The sequence below is a fragment of the Anomaloglossus baeobatrachus genome, chromosome 6, assembly GCF_048569485.1.
Source record: "Anomaloglossus baeobatrachus isolate aAnoBae1 chromosome 6, aAnoBae1.hap1, whole genome shotgun sequence".
Taxonomy (NCBI): Eukaryota; Metazoa; Chordata; class Amphibia; order Anura; family Aromobatidae; genus Anomaloglossus; species Anomaloglossus baeobatrachus.
The window spans coordinates 545,457,272-545,478,935 of NC_134358.1; the positions used below are offsets into that span (position 1 = coordinate 545,457,272).

Consider the following 21,664-nt stretch of genomic DNA (forward strand, 5'->3'; position numbering starts at 1 on the left):
CTCACTTCCTCCTCTTGTACAATGACTGACATCACCTCTATATATACATTACTTAACACAGGATCCTTCATTCACAATAGATGTTGCGGCTCACCTCCTCCCTCTCCCTGCACAATGACCTTTTCCCAGACCAGTCATGCCTAGAAAATACTTATATACAAGTTGAGTCAGAGCCAATTTATTGATGATTATGTCCAAGTGGCTGCTTAAAAATATAAGCATTAGTCCTAGTGGTCAGCGTGAGAATTGTAAGATCCGGGTTTTTTTTGTTGGTGTTTTTTTTTTTTTTTTTGGTTTTGTATTTTTTTTTATTTAACATTGCTAATGATATGTAAAAGTAAAAAAAAATTACATTTTACATAACCTGATCTAGACAAGGTCATTTTTTAGTTATAAATATCCTTAAGTTTTGTTTTTTTTTCGTTGGTCACTGGATGGAGCGCTGATGATTGTAGTAATGGCCTCTGTGCAATCATCAGTCTTTGCCGCGGACATGACTTTGGCTGGACATGATAGACTCAAGCACTCCAACCTTCAGGTAAACTGCAAACAAAGCACAATGTTGGCGGTGCTATTTATTGAGTCAGCTCAATCTTTTCCAATGAGCGGTTCTCACATACAGGACACAGCGTCCGCGGGCGGGTCGTATAAATCGCTTATTTCGGTGATCGGTGTTAGTTATTATGGCGTACCTCCTAGTGTAGCTGCTTGGTTGGGAACATGGAGAATTTGTAACTGGAAACCATAACCTGCAATTATGTAAAAACGTAAAAGTGGTATAGATGTAGGTATACCGAGAGATGGCTTCTGCATGTGCAATGTGTCGTATGAGGGTAATTTATTGTCACGGTCGTCCCTCTGCATTATGAGACTTGTGACAGATCCTGGACTTGAGTCAATTCCATGCTTGACTCTTAATATTAAACTTATTTTACTTTCTTTTGGCAATTGTAGGGTTAATATCAGTATTCCTTACCAGCAAGCAGGGTAATTACCAGCTCAGGTGTTTCCGGTTTGGGACCACCCCCAGTCCCTTTATATACCCTCTGCTACCAGCAGAGGGTGCCAGATATTCCCTTTGCAATTTGGATGCTGAGCCAGGAGGTGGAAGGAGCTACTGAAACCCTTAAGGCTGTGTGCACACGTTGCGTTTTGAACCGCAGCGTTTCAGTGGCAAATTGCATGCGTTCAGCTTTCCCAGCAAAGTGTATGGGAAAGCTGAAAAATCAGTGCACACGCTGCGTTTCTTTCCGCAGCGTTTTGGATGTCAAAAATCGGTGCGGAAAGAAAAGCAGCATGTCACTTCTTTTGTGCGTTGTGGCTGCGTTCTCTCCCCCATTGAAATCAATGATGTGGGGTCAGAACGCAGCTACACCGCATGGACCTGCTTTTTTGTTGCGGTCCGCGGGCTTTGTCAGCACGCCAGAACGCAGGCATTTACCTGGAAGTGAGGTCAAGAGGTTTCCTGTTGACCTCACTTCCTGGCAAAGCCCCCGGTGTCGCCAAAGTGCCCGCCCCGACCCCCGACCCCCCCTCCCGAATATCCAACATGGCCGCGCGCACAGTAGCGCACCGGCCGCCCTGCTCCTATGTTATCTGTCGCATGTGCCTTGAGACATGCGACAGAAAAATGCCCCCCAGGCCCTGCCCGTTCACCCCAATTCCCCCCGGTGTCATACATACCTGTCCGGTCGCAGCGCTGATCCCCCGCGGCTCCCTCCTCCTTCACAGCAGACGCCGGCCGGTCACATGTGCCGAGCAGCTGACAGCCAGCACTGTGTTCAGTGTGAGCTGTGCTGGCTGCTCGGCACTCTGCAGCTGTGACCCGGGGAGAGTGGGTGCAGATTTTTGGCACCCACTCTCCTCAAATGGAGGGTCTGCCCTCCTAGAAAATGGGGGATACGTTCCCTGAACGTGCCCCCATATTCTAGAAGGTCCAGAGCCGACGTGGGACATCCAAATGGATTTCTGCGGACCCATTATTTTTATTAAATTGGAGAACAAGGGAATGATTTGGGGAGTGTTTTTTCTAATAAAAAATTTTTTGTTGTCTTTTTTTGCTTTTGTTTACTGTCAATTAGTTATGTCGGGTGTCTGATAGACGCCGTGACATCACTAATTGCTGGGCTTGATGCCAGGTGACATTACACATCTGGTATCAACCCCATTTATTACCCCGTTAGCCAACGCACCAGGGCGCGGGATGAGTTGGGGCGAAGCGCCAGGATTGGCGCATCTAATGGATGCGCCACTTCTGGGGCGGCTGTGGCCTGCTATTTTTAGGCTGGGAATAGTCCAATAACCATGGCTCTTCCCACCCTGAGAATACCAGACCTCAGATGTCAGCTTCACCTTGGCTGGTGATCTAATTTGGGGGGACCCCATGTTATTTTTTTTTAATTATTTTTATTTATAAATAAAAAAAAAAACCTGGGGAGCCCTCCAAATTGATCACCAGACAAGATGAAGCTGCCAGCTGTGGTTTGCAGGCTACAGCTGTCTGCTTTACCCTGACTGGCTATCAAAAATAGGGGGGACCCCACGCCATTTTTTTTTTTTTGTTTTTGTGATAAAAACTAGGCTAGGCACCCTTTAGTGCCACATGAAAGGTACTAAAGGTGCCAGCTTAGAATATGCAGGGGGGGGTGGGACGTTGTATATATATTTGACCTCCATTGACGCTTTTTAGGCTGGATGCCCACAATCTGGGTTTGCAGCGTTTTGGGCGCAGATTGTTTTCCCTGCGTCCATGACGCTGCGTTGTGCAGTAGAAGCACAGTGGAAGGATTTTTAGAAATCTCATGCCCACTGTGCTTCTTTTCTCCGCAGCATAAACCGACCGGTGGCGCAGCTTCCCGAGCCTCAGCATGTCAATTTATGCTGCGTAGATGAGTGTTCTCTGCAGGTAGAATAGAGCTCCACAGCAGCCTGAACCCAAATCGTGGGCATGGCCAGCTGCGTTCTCCCGTGGACAACACTCACATCTCTGCAGGAGGCTGACACTGTGTACTAGACGCCATGTCGCTGGATCATGGCCACATAGCCTTAGGCCCCTTTCACACGTCAGTGATTCTGGTACGTTTGTGCTTTTTTTAAACGTACCAGAATCACTGACATACGCAGACACATTATAATGAATGGGTCTGCTCACACATCAGTGATTTTTCACTACACGTGTCTCCGTGCAGCGTACCCGCGTGTGCGTGATTGCCGCACGGAGACATGTCCATTTTTTTCTGGCATCACTGATGTTCCACGGACCACGCAGTGGTGTGGTCCGTGAAACACGTGCCAGAAAAAAAGTGCTTTTAAAATAAAAATCATTTTTACTCTCCCGGCGTCCAGCGATGTCCTCTGCAGCCCGTTCTGCCGGCTGCTTCTGAGCCGGCTCATTATTGTCGCGCATATTCATGATGTGCGACACAGCCGACCCGGAAGCAGCTGCTGCGGGGGTCAGCGCCAGCCGGATGCTGCACCGCGTGAGCGATCAGCACCATGGAGAGCGGGAGCGGGCACAGGTGAGTTAATCTCTAAGTGCAATCACGGGCCACGGAGAACGGAGCCCGGATTGCACTTAGACAACCCACGTGTGCCGTGATTCACGGCATACGGAGGGACATGTGCATGTTTTACACGCCAGTGAAAAACGTCACTGTTTTTCACTGACGTGTGAAACGGGCCTAAAAGTGAGAATATTGTTGCTACAGCAACATTTTGGGTGAAGTAGCTGTAGATTCAAAATGCTTAATATACTCCTGAATAAAATCCTTGAGGGGTGCAGATTCCAAAATGGGGTCACTTGTGGGGGTTTTCTGACGTATAGGTACCCAAGGGGCTCTGCTAATGTGACATGGTGCACTAAGTTTATTTCAACTTTTCCAAAATTCAAATGGTGCTCCTTCCATTCCAAGCCCTCCCATTTATCCAAACAGAATGTGGAGAAGGAAATGACATCACAGGTTTTTTTTTCCAAAGGTCTGTGTTCAACCAACTTTATTAACACTGACAAGTCTTAAAAAAACGCACCTAAAAAAACGCATGAAAAACGCATGCGTTTTCGATGCCTTTTTCTCAAAAAAGCATTGTTTACAATTCTCCCCTCTGCCAGAGGGTGCGTTTTTTTCCGCGCTGAAAAAAAAGCAACGTGTGCACATACCCTTATTGAAGTTGCTGTGGTAGCTACAGTCTTGGTGCTGACTGCAGCAGTCCGTTGTTGTGTTCCCCCCTGTCTGTTTTCCTTCACCTGGTGTGTTGTTTCAGTTCAGCGGTGGGGCTAACGTCCCTCACCTGCCTACTCCCTAGCCAGGGACTATTGTAGGGTCTTTTTAGGGTTTCAGGTTCCTGCTCGGCGACAGGTGAGGAACCTGTATAGGAAGGAAAAAAAATTGGTCCGTAGTCCCAACTGTGCTGCAAATTTCTTCTTGCTTTATTTCACATACATAAACATGGACAGATTAAAAGCAAGCTGTCAGACCATACAGGGTCCCAGCGGGACCCAGTGTGGTCCAACAGCTTGCTTTTATTCTGTCCATGTTTATGTATGTGAAATAAAGCAAGAAGAAATTTGCAGCACAGTTGGGACTACGGACCAAATTTTTTTCCTTTCTACGTAATTTTGGCAGTAGCTAACTGCCTGGCCTGGCGTCCCGGTGGGTCTTGGTATACGGGTGAGCAAGGATTTTTTTCTATTTTCCTATGAACCTGTATAGGGACTGGCTAGGAGTGCAGGGTACAGCGGCAGGTAAGTGGAGCAAGTGTCTATCTTCCTTCTCACTAGTCCTAGGGATCCCTCTTGTAAAAGTGTCCCCGGTGTACCCCTTGTTTGTCATGGTGTAACCCCAATTGTTGTGTTTTGGCTCACATGGGACGCTCTCCTAGTCCGCGACATTACATATTGTCACAATCCTCTTCACTTGATATTTACGATTTTTAATTTATATCCTTAGGTGGACCGGCATTTTATAGATGACCCGTCACTAGGTCAAAATTATGTAGTTTTTTTTCTCTTATTTTATTCCTGCTTCTCTCCTGAGTATTTCGTTTTTTGTTTCTTAAAAATTGGCCATACGGTTTCCGCAATATGGCCATTTTTATTTTGGTACTAATCTATAAGGTCTTTACAAGGGGGCGGTGCTAATTATGCAAATCATCTAAAGACCCACCCCAGAGGATCCAGTAAAAAACATAAATATGAGCACTACATAAACAGGTTCATATCTCTAGAACCGTATGACGGATTTACAAAAAACGAAAACCGGAATATTAAGGGGGACAGCAGGAATAAAATCGGAACAAAAGCTGGCAACACGTGACCTTCTGACATGTCCTCTTTAAGGATCAGATGTTTATTATATGGCATTACGTAGGCTTAGCGAGCTGGTAAGTTTTCTTTCAGGGCTGCACAACAGACAGATGCAGCTTGTATTAGGTGACGGTCGATGGTTCTGTTTGGGTTACACCGGGCAGATAGAGTGTCTTGTGTTTCTGTAACTTAAGGATTGATTACTTCAGTCATTGTTGTGTTCTCCACAAACAAATGCATCATCCTAAAAGAAACATGTACGCAGTATCGAACAAAAGCAATTCTTCTCTTCGACTTCGAGGATACGACGTACGTCTGCTTTTTGCTGACTTTATGGTGCTTTGTTGTCTACGTTAAGCTTTTATTTACTATTTTTGCTTGTCACCTTCTTGTAGATATGTGTCACCAAGATGTCCACACGAAACTGCCAGGGAATGGACTCTGTGATCAAACCACTGGACACCATTCCTGAAGACAAGAAAGTCCGGGTTCAGAGGACTCAGAGCAGTTTCGACCCTTTCGAAAAGTCTGCAAACCAGGTGAAGAGAGTGCACTCTGAAAACAATGCATGCATTAACTTTAAGAGTGCCTCCGTGGGGAAGGAGTCTCCCAAAGTCAGACGTCATTCAAGCCCTAGCTCGGTAAGAGTGCACTATGTTGAAGCCTGGTGTGATCACGAAGACTAATTTAGTTTTGGATTAAGAGTTTCCTGTGCTGGGGGGGGGTTGGTATTGTAGGGAACACATACTAATACTTTTCTGTATAGCAACTAGTGTGACTTTTTCGACTTTCTGGTCATGTGACTGTAGAAATATAAATCAAAACCAAAGAAATATACATTGGTATATATGTAACATGTAGGAGCATGTTCACACTGTGGCCATTGAACACACACAAAAACTAAGTTAGAAATGAAACCTTTATCCTGCAGTACCGTATTCTTCATTTTATAAGATGCACCCCAAATTTAGAGGGGAAAAAATGGTAAAAAATAGGCGTCCATCTTATAATACGGTGGTGTCTAAGGACCATTTCACACATCCGGCATTTTGCCGCATCTGGCAGACTCCAGTTCAGTGTTAATACTGTACAATGGCATCGCCGCAAGCTCCGGTCACATGACAGCTTATCCGGCGACATGCGGGATGTGTGAAACGGGCCTTATCTGGAAGGGGGGGCTTGGCAGCAGTGGTGGAGCGGAGTCACAGGAGGCAGGGGCAGTAGTGCAGTAGGGTGATGCTGCAGGCAGTGCGGTGGGTGTCCCAGATGCTCTGTTGGCGGTGTGGACTTCAAAGGAATAGCGCCTGGAGTCGGTGCATGAGCAGATTGAGCTTACAGTTCAATGACAAGCCGAGATCTCATCTTCGCACGCGCTACCTCCGGGTGTCATTTTTCTTAAGTTAGCAGCTGGGAGATCAATTGGCCGGAGGCGGCGCGTGTGTGACGCCCTGGACTAGCCAGGTAGTCACAGACAGGCCCTTGCACAAACACCAGTCCCCTAAAAAGGTAACAGCAGCCAACCTAAAAACCCTGAGTCACCCCTCTCAGGCTTTGACGTTCACACCCGGGGGTGGAGCCAGGCAGTTGGCCACGCCCACCGAGGAGTTTGGATAGCCTGAGGCAGGAAAAAGCAAGCAGATGAAGTTAGGGAGGAAAGGAGAGCAGTCTAGGAGGTGTCAGTAGGAGGAAAACCTCTGCCGGGGTTATGGGTCGTAGCCCAGATACCCTGTGGCCAGGAGGCATACGGTGGTTGCCGCCTGCAGGAGCCGGGAAGACGGCTGGTGGAACCGTAAGGGACCGGGACAGGGTAGTAGCCCGCCGGTACCGAACCGGGGAACCAACTGGAAACCGGAGCACAAGGAGGGGTACTCAGACCTAGTACGAGGCCCAGAAGCCACTGGTCCGAGTCAAATTCACTGATTGGGGTCTGGACCTTAGGTTCTTTCCCACCCAAGTCCCGACTGAAGACAATAGCGAGGGGGATAGAAAGCCACCACTCAGGCAGAAAGATCCCACGGGCCAGCGTCTGTGGGCATACGGGCTCTCCCGACACACACACGAAGCCGGGGATCGGACTCCCGTCACAGAAGCGCAGGCAGTCAAAATCTACAAACGAGGTGCAGGAGAAAGGCGGGGAACACCAAACCGGGTGGGGGACCAGACGCAGCCGGCTGCGGGCACCGACCACCATCTTTTTGGTTTACCAGAGACTCCGGTGTAACTGTCATAGTGAGTACAACAGTGCCCTCGGGCCGCGCACCGCCCCGCACCGCGCCAACACGCCTGCACCCCCACATCCTAACCCCAACAACCGGGCCCCAGGACCATCAACCCCCTACCCACGGAGGGGGGTCAACACCTGGCTGTGCAACACCGTCCCGAGAGCCTACTGAACGGCAGCGGTGGTGTCCACACTCACCATGACCCGTGGGTTGCGTCACGAACGTAAACCCCAAACCGCGGCTCCGGCCGTGAACCTCCCCACCGAAACCCCTCACTTAGTGCCAGCCTCCCTTCAGAGCGACGTGACCCCCGGGTCCGGAGGCGCTCGAGCTACCCACCGACGAGCCCGGATCCGAGCGGCTCGGCTGCGGCCGAGCCCCGGGACGGTACACGTGCACAGAGGACATCTTTAGCCGAGAGCTCTATATGTGCACGCGCCAACTCTGGGCACCAATATTTGACATAAGCACCGCCGACACAGCATGTGGGACACCCGCTACACCACCTGCAGCGTTGCCCTACTTTTACAGCCGGCACAGCCCCCACAGCCGGCACAGTGCCCATCAGCCCGCAGAACGCCCCAGAGCCGGCACAGCGCCCCACAACTGGCACAGGGCCCCCACAGCCAACACAGGGCCCCACAGCCCGCACAGCTCCCATTCTCCACCTCTGGGTAAGCTACATTCGGATTATAAGACGCATCCCTCATCTTCCTCCCAAATTTTGGGAGGAAAAGTGCGTCTTATAATCTGAAAAATATGGTAAGTAGGTAACGGGTAATGGTACGTATAAATAACATGGCATATTTAGTAAACACTGTTAGTGATACAAAGAAAAAAGCATAAAAGCCATCCCACAGCGAAAAGGTGTACCCCAATCAAAATGGTCCTAACCTCTAGTATTAAAACCTCACCTGGTGTCAACCGACCTCAATGTAGATGGGGGCAGAGCAGGATCAGGGCCGACTGGTCAGACACCTGCCTATCGGGAGCAATAAAATAAATGACCAGCTCATAAAAAGGTGGGGGGCACAATGCTGTTTCTACAAAGTACAAAAATAAACTACAGGAAAACCAAAGAAATAATTTGGAGCATATGTTGATACACATGCAACGTGTAGGAGCATGTTCACACTGTGGCCATGCCTAAGATACAAACAAAATGTAGAAGCATATATTTTGAGAATGGAAATGCCAGTCATTGACTAACATCATCAAATTGTGCAATGGAAATACAGTATGGTACCTATGGGGCCTCTTGGGTGACTTTTTATCAGTTGTGCCAAGTGAGAAAAGCTCTCTGCCCTAATAGTGGTGAAGATGCTGGGGTCATGGTGGCTCTTTTTAATTCGATGTAAAAACAATAATATGTCCTTAAAGGGGTTGTCCTATTTGAATAAAGTTGTTTTAAAGAGGTGGTTCACTACTTTGCAATAGTGGCTGCATCTCTGTAAAACTGATAGAGAGGCTTTTACAGAGCCCCGGAGCTCCGTGACCACTGAGATCCGGTGATGTCAAGTCAACAGAGGCGGGCCGCAGTCTTCCTGAGTGACTGGGCTGTGGGCGGAGTTTCACCGCTCCCCATAGCCCAGCATCTCCCTGCTTGCGGCGCTCTGCAGTGAAGCAGAGCGCACGCGAGATGCAGAGCTGTAACGAGCGGTGAAATTTTTATATATATAATAAATAAATATATATATAATAATATAATATAACAAGAGCTCAAACTACTTAAAGATTAAAAGAAGTACTACCCACCCTAACAGTTTCCATTCTTCCGATGCTTACGCAATTTCCATGGCTGGTCACTTTTTCTGATCCGGTCTAGACACATTGAAAATGTTCAGAAATGCCCTCCTAGACTATCACTGACTAAAGTGAGTAAAAATATATTTATTCCCTGGAAAATCACTTTTCAAGGATTATTCCTAACATTTAGGGGTACTTGCACGTTGCTACTGCGATATCGTCGGGGTCAGATCTAAAGTGACGCACATCCAGCGCCAGTAACGATGTCGCAACATGTAAAGCCTAGATGCGCCGATAAACTATCGCAAAAGCGTCGTAAATCGGTGATCTGTGTAGTGTCGGACATTTTATGTAATGTCGCACCAATAGGAGACACGATGTTGTTCCTCGTTCCTGCGTCAGCACACATCGCTGTGTATGAAGCCGCATGAGCGAGGAACATCTCCTTACCTGCCTCCACCGGCTATCCGGAAGGAAGGAGGTGGGCGGGATGTTTACGTCCCGCTCATCTCTGCCCCTCCGCTTCTATTGGCCGCCTGCCGTGTGACGTCGCTGTGACGCCCACGACCCGCCCCCTTAGGAAGGAGGCGGGCCGCCGGCCAGAGTGACGTCGCAGGGCAGGTAAGTGCGTGTGAAGCTGCCGTAGCGATAATGTTCTCTACGGGAGCAATCACAAGATATCGCATGTGCGACGGGGGCAGGTACTATCGCGCTCGGCATCGCTAGCAAAGTACCCCTAAAAGTTCACAAGGTTGGTGATTAGGTTACTGAAAGTAGGGGTCCAAGTGCTGGGACCCCCATTGATCCCCAAAGTGAAGAATTGAGCAGTGGTTGTGCATGTACACTATTTCTGCTTTCTTGTTCATGGGGATGCCAGAGATAACTTGGTACAATGGTCTGCTTTATCAAGTAATCCCATAAGGATCTCTGGGGGGCCAGCCACACCAATAGGATAAGTAATAACATTCAGTGATGGGAATAATCCTTTAAAATTAGTGGAGGTTCTGGGCAAAATAACAAGGTGGTGGCCACATCCTATCTTACCAGGCAACAAGACTCTTAGAGAGGGTGAATGGTGGAGATCCCCTAGGTCTTGATGTTAGTGGTGGCCAATAGATGATTGGTGGTTTGAATAGGACCCTAGAGGCTAGTGGTGGTTGTAACACCTTGGGAGGGTGAATGATGGAGATCCCTTAGGTCTTAGTCGTAGCAACCCTTAGAGTTAGTTCTGGAAATTAATTGGGTATCTATGGTACTGAGTAGTGTAGCTCTCCTAGGTAATAGTGGTGGCAACGACCCAAAAGAGGGTGAGTGGTGGAGAATATGTAGGCTTGATTGTGGAGATAACCCCTATAGAGGGTAAGTGGAGGAGATTTCTTAGGTCTTGGTGGTGGTGACCCCTAGAAAGGCTTAATGCTAGACATCCTCTACATCACTTGGTTGGTGAACCCAAGAGATACCCTACATCATGATGGTGGGGGTGACCACTAGAGAGGGTGAGGTATGAATATCCCATATCAGTGGTTGTAAATTCCCCTAAAGATGATGAATGATGGAAATTTCCTCGATTTTGGGAAATGTTAGAGATCTACAACATTTCAATCGTAGTGGCGGTGGTAACCCTTTAGTGAAGGAGATTGTTGGAGATACTTTTGGTCTTGATGGTGATTGTCATCCCTGCTTAATGGAGATCCCCTAGGTTTTAAAGGTGGTGGTGATCCCTAGTAAGGGTGAGTGGTACAGATCCTCCTACATCTCAGAGGTGGTGGTGCGTCTTAGAGAGGATGACTGGTAGAGATCCCTCAAGTCTCAAAAATGGTGGTGATCCCTAGAGAGGATGAGCTGTGGAGATTCTCCCCCCCCCCCCCTCCCTACGTCTGAGAGATGGTGGTGAGTCTTAGGGGATCTCTACCAGTCATCCTCTCGAAGTCTCAATGGTGGTAGTGATCCCGTGAGAGAGTGACCGATGGATATCTCCTAGATCTCGGGGGTGATGACTATCCCTAAAAAGAAAAGCTTCGTTGTGGTGGCCACAAGACACTAGTCTGTGGTGTTGGCTGCTGAGGCACACAGTACTGATAGCATGGCAACTCAACATGGTAAAAACACATCCGCATCATATGTATAGAATCTACAGGCTACCCTGTTTGCTCTATGGACAATATACAGTATGTGAAAGAAGTCTAAATAATGATCAATGTATACAACAATATTTTGGGGAAGATCTGATGTATAATGAATTGGAACGACCTTTATGAAACTAAATATTCCATATAATGTAACATCACATTTTTCTGATTCTGAACCATAGAACGCAGTAAGCTGGAAGGAATCTGCAGCACACGTATTTCTTGGGAGCTTAGATCAATGCCTCCACAATGCTTAATGGTGCACGATAGAGCAGTCCTGCTGGTTATATGCACACAGAAGATATAATAATAAAAAGCCACTAAAATTGGCCCTTCATTGCTTGTTTAAGATTTAAAGGGATATGCAGCAGCATCAAGAGGAATGTATGGATGGAATGTTGGCTTCATTCAGTAGATGTAAAACTGTAGAAGAGAAATAATGTCTATGTTCTGTGCTTTAAATATTGTAGCTATTGCGTTAAAAAAACCATCCTTCCTTGGGTGCAGGGATCCTCCCTGTATAGACAGTACAGCAGAATGTATGCTTTATGGCAGCTGCAATGAATAGGCCAACTGACTGATAAGATTTCTGTATGCAGTGCTCTTATCTGAGCATTGTTGCTACCTTGCCTTTATTATAGGCATTTTGTCACGTCCCCACCAGAGTCCGCTCCTGCGACTTCTGCTTTGATCACTAGGCGGCGCCATATTCCCGCCGTAGACGGTGCTGGTGATGGGAGATGAGTCCGTGCCAGTGGCTCTGGTGGGCGCAGGCTCCGCTCATCCACTAGGCTGGGTTTCCCTGGGACCTGCAGTACCACTGGCTGACTGTAGGTGGTGTGTGTCTTCCAGCTCAAGTTACCATTATTCAGCTATAGCCAATGGGAAGACACCACACCCTTTTAATTTACCCTCCTATCTGCTGCTTCCTTCCAGAGAGAGTTCTGAATTCCTGGTTCCTGTCCCGCCCTGTTCTGTATTGTAATTCCTATGTTTTGACTTCTGCCTGTTCTCTGACTACCCTCCTGCCTGCCGTTTTTGTACTTTGCTACCCGATCCGGATTTGACCTCTGCGTGGTTTTCTGATTACGTCCTTGCCTACATGATTTTATCCCTGTTCTGCAATTCCTGGTTTGACCCTGCCGAACTACTACTCTCATTGGACTGCAGCCTACCATAGGTAGTGATCTCCGGGACCCTGTGTAATTCCAAATCCCTGTACAGGGGTTAAAGGGTTTCAGGGTTCTCGGGGTCCTGCTTTGTAAGTGGCTTTCCTCTAGCCCAGTGTTTCCCAAACTCCAGTCCTCATTGGCTCCAACAAGTCATGTTTTCAGGATTTCCTTACTATTGAACAGGTGATGGAATCATTATCAAGGCATCACCTGTGCTATATTAAAGAAATCCTGAAAACATGACCTATTTGGGGCCGTGAGGACTGGAGTTTGGAAACCACTGCTCTAGCCTCTCCGTTACAGCCAATCTGAGTCTGATTCCAGGCAGGCGTTACACTTCAGCTGTACAACAGAGCTGTAATTAGATTACACAGACTCTAATGAAATGACTCTGCTTATTCACCACAGTCTGTACAGCAAAGCTGACAAGTGTACAGAATACCATAGATTGTAAGCATGCGAGCAGCGCCCTCACTCCTTCTGTAACTGTTGAATTATGTGCTACTTTGTTTTGTTTTTATTGTCTGTACAAGATTCCTCTTAATTGTAAACCACTGTGGAATATGTTGGCGCGATAAATTAACTATATTATTATTAGAATGAACTAGGAAATATCTACCTACCATGATTACTTAAGGTGAGTATGAAAACTGCAATATAGCCATGATTTTTAAATGCTACCTAAAAATAATTAGATTGCTCACCCTCTTATGAAACTGGGAAGAATTATTCTGTCCAAGTCTGTACAGCAAAGTTGACAAGGATGCTGATTAAACTAGGTCTTTATCCTACTGTGATTACATTCGTGGACACTGTGTGAAAAATTGCAATATTTTGTAATCTTTAAATGTAGTTTTGTCACGTAAATAACAAATTAGATTGTACAAACTCTAATGAAACTGAGAGGAATTATTCTGACAGAGTCTGTACAGCAAAGCTGATGAGTGGGCTGAATAAGCTACAGACTATAAACATTTTTTTTTAATGTTTACAATAAAAAATAGCCCTTATTTAAATAATGTTGTTTCCTGATTGTTTTAAAGAATAATTACAAAAGAGATATTTAAAGCAGCTGGTCTTGTGATCCCTCTTGTCCAATAAGTCAAGAGTATAACTGCAAACAATCATGAATTCCATAAAAGTGTACGATGTAGCAGTTTCTACAGAGGCAAGACTTAAGGGGGCTTTACACGCTGCGATAGCGTTAATGAATTATCGTCGGGGTCACGGTGTTTGTGACGCACATCCGGCATCATTAACAATATTGCAGTGTGTGACACTTATGAGCGACCTTAAACGATCGCAAAAGCGGTCAAAATAGTTTGCCGCGGAGAGGTCGTCCTGAAACAAAAGATCGTTTTCATCTTATTAACGATGTTGTTCTTCGTTCCTGCGGCAGCACACATCGCTGTGTGTGACACCGCAGGAATGACAAACATCTCCTTACCTGCGTCCATCAGCAATGCGGAAGGAGGAGGTGGGCGGCATGTTCCGGCCGCTCATCTCCACCCCTCCGCTTCTATTGGCTGCCTGCTGTGTGACGTCGCTGTGACGCCGCACGAACCGCCCCCTTAGAAAGGAGGCGGTTCGCCGGCCAGAGCGACGTCGCAGGGTAGGTAAGTCCGTGTGACGGGGTTAAGCAAGGTTGTGCGGCACGGGCAGCGATTTGCCCGTGTCGCACAACCGACGGGGGCAGGTACGATCTCTTGCGATCTCGCTAGCGAGATCGCACTGTGTAGAGCACGCTTTATAAATATTTACATAAAAAGATGCATTTTTAGGCTGTTAAGGGGTGTTCCTGGGGTTGGAGCTGAAGCACTTGCTGATCCATAAGGAACATCATGGACTTCAGTCCACTATTACATTATCATTTCATTTTTGCTATGATGTAGTGTGGCGCCCCTGACCTGGTCAGGCACCACTGAGTACTGCACCCATGCTGGGGACAGTACAATACAGGTAATCCAGAAGGCTGACCGAGGTGTGACTACACAGGCGCATAGTGATCAGGTCTCACACATGTACCTATGAGAGGACCCCTGGGGATCCCAGGAGGGGGAAAAGCCTTCACCTTCACTGGAATAGTGGAGGGGGCCAAAAGCCTCCATCTCCTCTCAAGGGGTGTGGTAAGAGAGCCTGGTTGCTAGGTGGCGTAGGCAAGAACAGGAGAGGAGGAGCAGTGAGCCGGTTCAGGGCAGAGTCCAGGGAGCTCCAAGAGGAGCTGACCCCTACCCCTGGGGCTGTTGCAGTCTGACAGCGCCCGCGCAGTGGCTACCGACGGGGGAGAACGGTCACCTAGGAGTGCTACCCGAAATCCATCTCAGCTAAAGAGAGAGCACGGAGTGGGAAGTAAGGAGACTGCTAGGGAGTACCAGGCCCAAACGGGCGGCAGATCCCGGAGCGGGGATAGATCCACCTTTCCTTGCTAAACCTGCCGGTGTGGGGCCCTCAAAGCCCACACCACAACACCTAAAAGCCGCAGCCACGTAGCCACAGTTAGGGCCCATAGTTCACAGGAGGCAAGCAGCTGGAGTGATCTGGCCCAGGCAACAAGCAAACGGCAAACGAAGGGGAGAGAGGCTTCAGCAACTTCCCTGGGTGACCCCCATAGGGACTAAAAGTCGGGGTTACCCCAAACCACCAAGGGCTAAGGAAGGCGAGTTGGTAGTCACCATCAGAAGTCAGCCTGAAGGATACCTGGTTCCAGCCTGGTTCATCCCAGCTACGCCCGGGTTACTCACCCTGCCATCAACTGTGAGTAAAACCCCTGAAGGACATTTAGCTTGTGTGGAGTTATTCTGCGCCTTGTGGTTCTACGCACCTACACAGGGCCCTGGGGCTTGCCTCACTCTCAGGAGGCCATTACAACCGACTGCACCCACCATCAGCCCCAGGCATCCCTTAATCTGCAGTGGCGGTCCCCACTGACCGCAATTCTGAGAGTGGCGTCACGACAATCAAAACAGAAGATTTCCCTACCAGTGACAAGATCCAGCCGAGTGGAGTCCCTGAAGGTAATGCACCGACACTGCACATGCGGGGCTTCACAGTAGCTGAGCGCAACTGTGCCCCTGCCGTACATGCGTGGCCCTGCCCCTGCCGTACATGCGTGGCCCTGCCCCTGCCGTACATGCGCGGCCCTGACCGGCCTGCCTGCTGTACATGCGCAGCTCTGCCTTGCCTGCCTACCATACATGCGCTGCCCTGCCTTGCCTGCATAGCGTACATATGCGGCTGGCTTTGCCTTGCCTGCCTACCGTACATGCGCAGCTCTGCCCGGCCGAACATGCGCAGCTCTGCATTGGCTGTAGCTGCCAAGGTTGGAGAAAACTGTAATCCCAGAGTTGTGATCAAACATTAATTCCTTATTTCTAAGCGAACACACAAGAAAACGAAATTTTCTTTCTGAACCGTCAAAGGATTGTCCACTACTCAGGCAACCCCTAATTAAATACTACATTCCCTTTGGTAATCTAAAAACATCTGACACTCCCCTCCCATACAAGCCCTATTCCAGTGATGTCAGCGCCAGGTCTCCCGAGGCTGACGTGACATTTTTATGGCCCATGAGCCCTGCAGCCGATCAGCGCCCACTGTTGTGCTGCTGTGTTTCCACTTCCAAACCTCGGTAAAGTGGATGGTGTCAATTAAACCTATAACACCAAAAAAAAATAAATAAAAAAAGTTATGGCTCTTATAAGGAGCAGAGGAAACCTACATAGTGACTTAGGTTGAAAAAAGACCTAGGTCCATATAGTTCAACCTTACATAGAAATGAAAATGGTCTGTGCAGCAAAGAAGTTAAGCTTTGGAGTCCTTTTGACCTCCTTTTTTTTTTTTTTTTTTTTTTTTTCTTTTTTTTTTAGCGGATTCCATCTTTTTAGCCTTATGAGCTCCTCAATGGCGCTGCACAGGCTTTGCAGCAATATTTACTGAATTGTGAGTCTGTGAATAGCGTTCTATCAGTTTTTGTTGCAGTAACAGAATATAAGGCTGGATTATGGCATTTTTATGTAGGATAGACCCACTCTATATAATTTATGCTGATGCATTCGCAGAGGATCTGAGACCTGGGCACAGCGGGAGGTGTAATAACCTACAGGAAATTTTACTATATTCAGTGCTATTTTGGAAAATTGTACAATTTCATCACAATTTTCATGCAAAATCCGGAAACGATAAAGAAAAAAATCCATGATTTACGGTAATTTGTGCAATTTTCACACTGAAATTACTTGTAATCAATGGAAAGCAAAGCGCAGCCGATGATATTCCACAATGCCGCGGCCAAGTCATGTAATTGTGATCGTCCATAGGCTTCACTTATCAAACCGTCACAGACATTTCTTTTTTGCCTCCTTCCTATGTGGTCCTTGCAGAATGAAGAAAGGGTCTTGTATGGGCTCTGTTAACAAGGGGTTTGACATCTGTAAATAAGCTGGAGGAGGTGTATGTAGGTCTGTATATAAAAGAAGGGACTTGTCTAAAGTTTGAATTGGCGTTCTGGGGTCTATAAATAGGAGGGGTCTGAATTTTTAAGGCTGTCTGTGGTCATGTGCAGCCATGGCTAAAAGTGTTGGCACCCTTGAAATTGTTCAAGAAAATGCAGTATTTCTCCAAGATAACTATTGCAATTACACACGTTTTGTTATACACATATTTAATTCCTTTTGTATGTACTGGAACAACACAAAACAACTGAGAAAAAAAGTAAAATTGGACATAATTTCACACAAGACCCCCAAAATGGGCCGGACAAAATTGTTAGCACCTTTCCAAAATTGTGGTTAAACAACTTTGTTTCAAGCATGTGATGCTCGTTCAAACTCACCTGTGGCAAATAACAGGTGTGGGCAATATGAAAATAACAATTGAAATCAGATATAATGGGAAGAAGTTGACTCTTTGCATTGTGTGTCTTTCTAGACCACACTAAGCATGGCGGACAGAAAGAAGAGAACTGTCTGAGGACCTGAGAACCAAAATTGTTGAAAATATCAACAACCTCAATGTTAGAAGTTCATCTCCAGAGATCTTGATGTTGCTTTGTCCATGGTGTACAACATAATCAAGATGTTTACAACCTATGGCGCTGTAGCTAATCTCCCTGGATGTGTATGGCAGAGAGAAACTGAAGAAAGGTTGTAACACAGGATAGTCCGGATGGTGGCTAAGCCCCAATCAAGTTTCAAAGAAACTCAAGCTGTCCTGCATGGTCAGGAAGCATTTGTGTCAGAGTAAAGTATCCGTCCACATCTGAATAAAATAAAACGCTATGGAGGAGACTCGGGGAAAACCCCACTGCTGACATGGAAACATAAAAAAGAAAGACTGCAGTTTGCCAAAATGTACGTGAGTAACCAAAGTCTTTCTGAGAAAGTGTCTTGTGAACAGATGAGACCAAGACAGAGCTTTTTGGTAAAGCACATCAGTCTACGATTTATCAAAAACAGAATGAGGATTACAAAAAAAAACTGCACCTACAGTCAAATATGGTGGAGGCTCAGATGTTTTGGGTTGTTTTGATGCCTCTGGCATTGGGGGCCATGGCTGTGTGCAAGACATTATGAAATCTGAAGATTATCAAAGGATTTTGGGTGCCAATGTTGTGCCCAGTGTCAGAAATCTGGTTGTGCATCCTAAGTCATGGGTCTTCCTGCAGGACAATGACCCCAGACACTTCAAGACGCCACAGAAATGGATCGAAACAAAGCGCTGAAGAGTCCTGAAGTGGCAGTAATGAATCTGGATCTAAATCCCATTGACACCTGTGGAGAGATCTTAAAATTGCTGTTGGGACGCTAGCAAAATTGAAATCATTCAGGGACGACACAGAGATTTAACGAATTGTATTGCATATGTTATATTATATTTCATTACCTCTGTTTTGGTTTAATGTTACTGTATACTATCTTAAATCGAACAGCAACATGGAACTCCAAATTGGGGTATCACCCACCTCTATGTCACATTTTGTCAGACGAATGTTCTTTTTTTGCAATGATACTTGTCATGTTTTTACAAATTTGAAAAATCAATAAAAAACGTTTTGGAAAAAAAAAAATTGCTGTTGGGAGAAGAGAAGACGCCTTCAGATATGAGAGACCTGGAGCAGTTTATAGAGAAGAGTCCGAGATTCCAGGTGAGAGGAGTAGGAAGCTTGTGGACGGTTATAGGAGGCGACTGATTGCAGGTATTTATTTCAAAGGGGTGTCAACAATTATGTACGGTCCATTTTGGGGGTTTTGTGTGACATCTCTAATTTTACCTTTTTTTGTGGTGTTCCAATACTCACAAAGGAAATAAACACCTGTGTAAAAAAAAAATATGTGTGATTGTAGTAATCTGTGAGAAAAACTTCATTTTCTGGAACAATTTCAAGTGTACCAACACTTACGTCCATGACTATATACGTGTGTGTGTGTGTGTGTGTGTGTGTGTGTGTATAATATTTTTTTTTTTTTTATTGTTACAGAGCCAGATCTAGAGTATGCGTTTCTTTAGGGGGTCTGGGATCTCTATTTTTTATTTTTAGGTCCAGATTTGTTTAGGAGTCTGTATTTAGTAATTTGGTCCTAATGTAGGGTCTCTATATACGGGGCTCTGTTCTGTCCTACAAATGCCAAAAAATCTGCTAAGAATTTCCAGATTTGGGCAGTGTTTGAAAAACCATGGCCTTTTTTCGCTTTAGGATTTCCCCTTGCAACATTAAGACTGTTTGCAAGTATTTTTGTTTAGGGGGCCAGGTTTTTGATATGCATTTGATTAGGGGTCTGTTATATAGACTGTATTTATTTTATAACCAGGGATGAGCGGACTCGTGGAAGTTCAAGTTCATCCGGACTTTAGTTAACCCTAGAACGCATACCTGGGGCCTCGCAGGCATGCTAGGTCATTTGTTTTCTATGGTAGATTGAATTGCTTGCACGTTCTAGGGTTAAAAGTTCAATTCGGGACCTGAATTTGACCCAGAACCCCATATAAGTTAATGGGATCCTGAACTTTTGTGCTGTAAAATGACTGTAAAATGATCATGGTAAGGGCTAAGAGGCTGCAAAAAGAAGCAAAATGGGGGTAAGAGCAGGGCAGTTATTGGCCCTTCTCAGCCAAAACGTAGCAGCCTGCAGCCTCTAAAGAAGTGGAGCATCAATTAGATGGGCCAATTCTGGCTCTTTGCCCGGCTCTGTACAGTGGCAATAGGGGTAATATTTTTCGGGGTTGATGTCAGCTGTGCAATAGTAATGAAGAGGAGTCAGAAATCTCCCTCGTTACTAGCCCGACAAGTGTAGAGTTTATTTGAATAAAGGCGACCCCAAACTCCCTCCTTTAAAAATGTATTAATTCTCTAGAAATCCTCAAAGTTCCAACATAATCCAATACTGTAATGTCCCACTGAGCCCATCTATTCATATGGAGTTTTCTTCTGAATTTTTTTGTTTCTGCTTTGTGGCCAGAGTTTTTTATGATTTCAGATATTTTCGGCTGATACACCAATTGTGACTTTTTAAAAAGTTGCAAAATTTGGCGCAACTTTACTCCTATCATCCCCTGCTGTAATTTTATGCATGTTTTTTTTTCAAAATTTTCAATCTTTATGGCATTTTGAAAAAGATGGCTATGACAGGAAAGAAGCCCTTTTTGTTTTTACTTTGCACCAAATTCATGAACCATTTTGATGAATTTGGCGCAATAAACGTCAGCGAGTATAAAAAGACAAAAAAAGTGATGGAAATCAAACAAAAGGCAAATGATGAATTGAGACCTTCTTCTTTTTTTTTTTTTTTTCCTTTGAGTCAATGAGGTCTAAAGAGTATCAATAGTCCCAATTTTCATGGGGTAGTTGTCACGCTAGATACGGGGAAGTACTAAGCGAACGGCAAAAGGGAAGGGAATGAAAAACCTGCGTCTAGGGAAAGGGGAGATGGTGACCCCTGACCAAACCTTCTGCTGGCAACTGGCTTCCCTCACCAGCCTAGATCAGCTCTGTGCATAGGTGCGGAACCTGATACCTGACCCTGGCTGACCCTGATCTGGGCCTTAGGTAGGGAGCGGATGGATTGCGCTCTTCATCCACCCCACTAGGCGCTAAAGGACACACAGGGATAACAAACAAGGGAATACCACAAACAACTTTTCCCAAGTTGTTTAGGAGAGAAGCTGCAACAACCACCAAGATTCTCCTCATTTATGCAAGCCGTCTGCTTGCACTGATGACCTGATAACAATGAACACCTGATAAAGATGTAGCAAATATCACCAGCACCGTGTAATTGGAAGTGAAGGTATATATAGACAAAGAAAGTACTGATGAACAATGCCGCAGGGTCCTAAAGGGAAGGTATGAAAACTAAGCAGAAATGATAGGTCAGGGAGAAGTTTGCACAGCCAAACACTGTGACCTTCTATAGCCAGACACCACAGGATTGTCTGTCACCCCTGACAGTAGTCTCCCAAACCTGCTTAAATAGAGTCACATTTACATTAAAACGGCCTATTCTGTGTAATTTTTGGAGCTTTCCTGGGTGGCACAGGGACTTTTCTGTTATTATTTTTTTTTTATTTTTTTCTACCCTTCCAATACTGTAAATGTGAAGCATTTTGCTGCTCTTTTCTACATAATTTACAATTGGCCTTTCTGGGAAATGTTAGCAATTTAACAGTCATGGATTATAATTTAGAATGATTTATTTTTTGTGACATATACAGCCCAGGAACAGACGAGGGCTGACATTTTAAGAAAGAAGCGCAGAATACATTGTATACTAATCCTAATGTGACGTGTGACATGTCATAGTGATAGAAGCCAGAGGCCAAATATGACATTTTGAAAGTGCAGCTATTTTTCCCCCCTCTTTATCTCATATCTGTGGTCCCTTGTTATGGTCGGGGACGTCACTCCACATAGGAATCCGCAAAAACTGGAATGGCGTTCTGAATTAATTTTTTTTCCTGTTCCATGTCGTATACGTGGTGACAGGGCTGCCATGTTTTATCACTAGAAATATCCAAATTACCTCTATTTGTTGAAGGGGTTTGGGATTTCCTGAAGAAGACCTGCAGTGTTTGGGGTCATATTGCCAATGATCTATGGGA

At 46.0% G+C, this 21,664-nt stretch overlaps 1 protein-coding gene across 4 annotated transcripts in view; it reads left to right on the top strand.

Moving 5' to 3' along the window:
• CDK14 (cyclin dependent kinase 14) overlaps positions 1-21,664 on the top strand; it is a 629,746-nt gene that overhangs the window by 245,113 nt on the left and 362,969 nt on the right. For 3 of the 4 annotated variants that reach the window (XM_075315629.1, XM_075315632.1, XM_075315631.1), the window contains one exon: positions 5,698-5,943. In XM_075315629.1, the coding sequence (XP_075171744.1) occupies positions 5,698-5,943 (246 nt within the window). The remainder of the gene's footprint in view (positions 1-5,697; positions 5,944-21,664) is intronic. The other variant, XM_075315630.1, reaches the window with a different exon arrangement.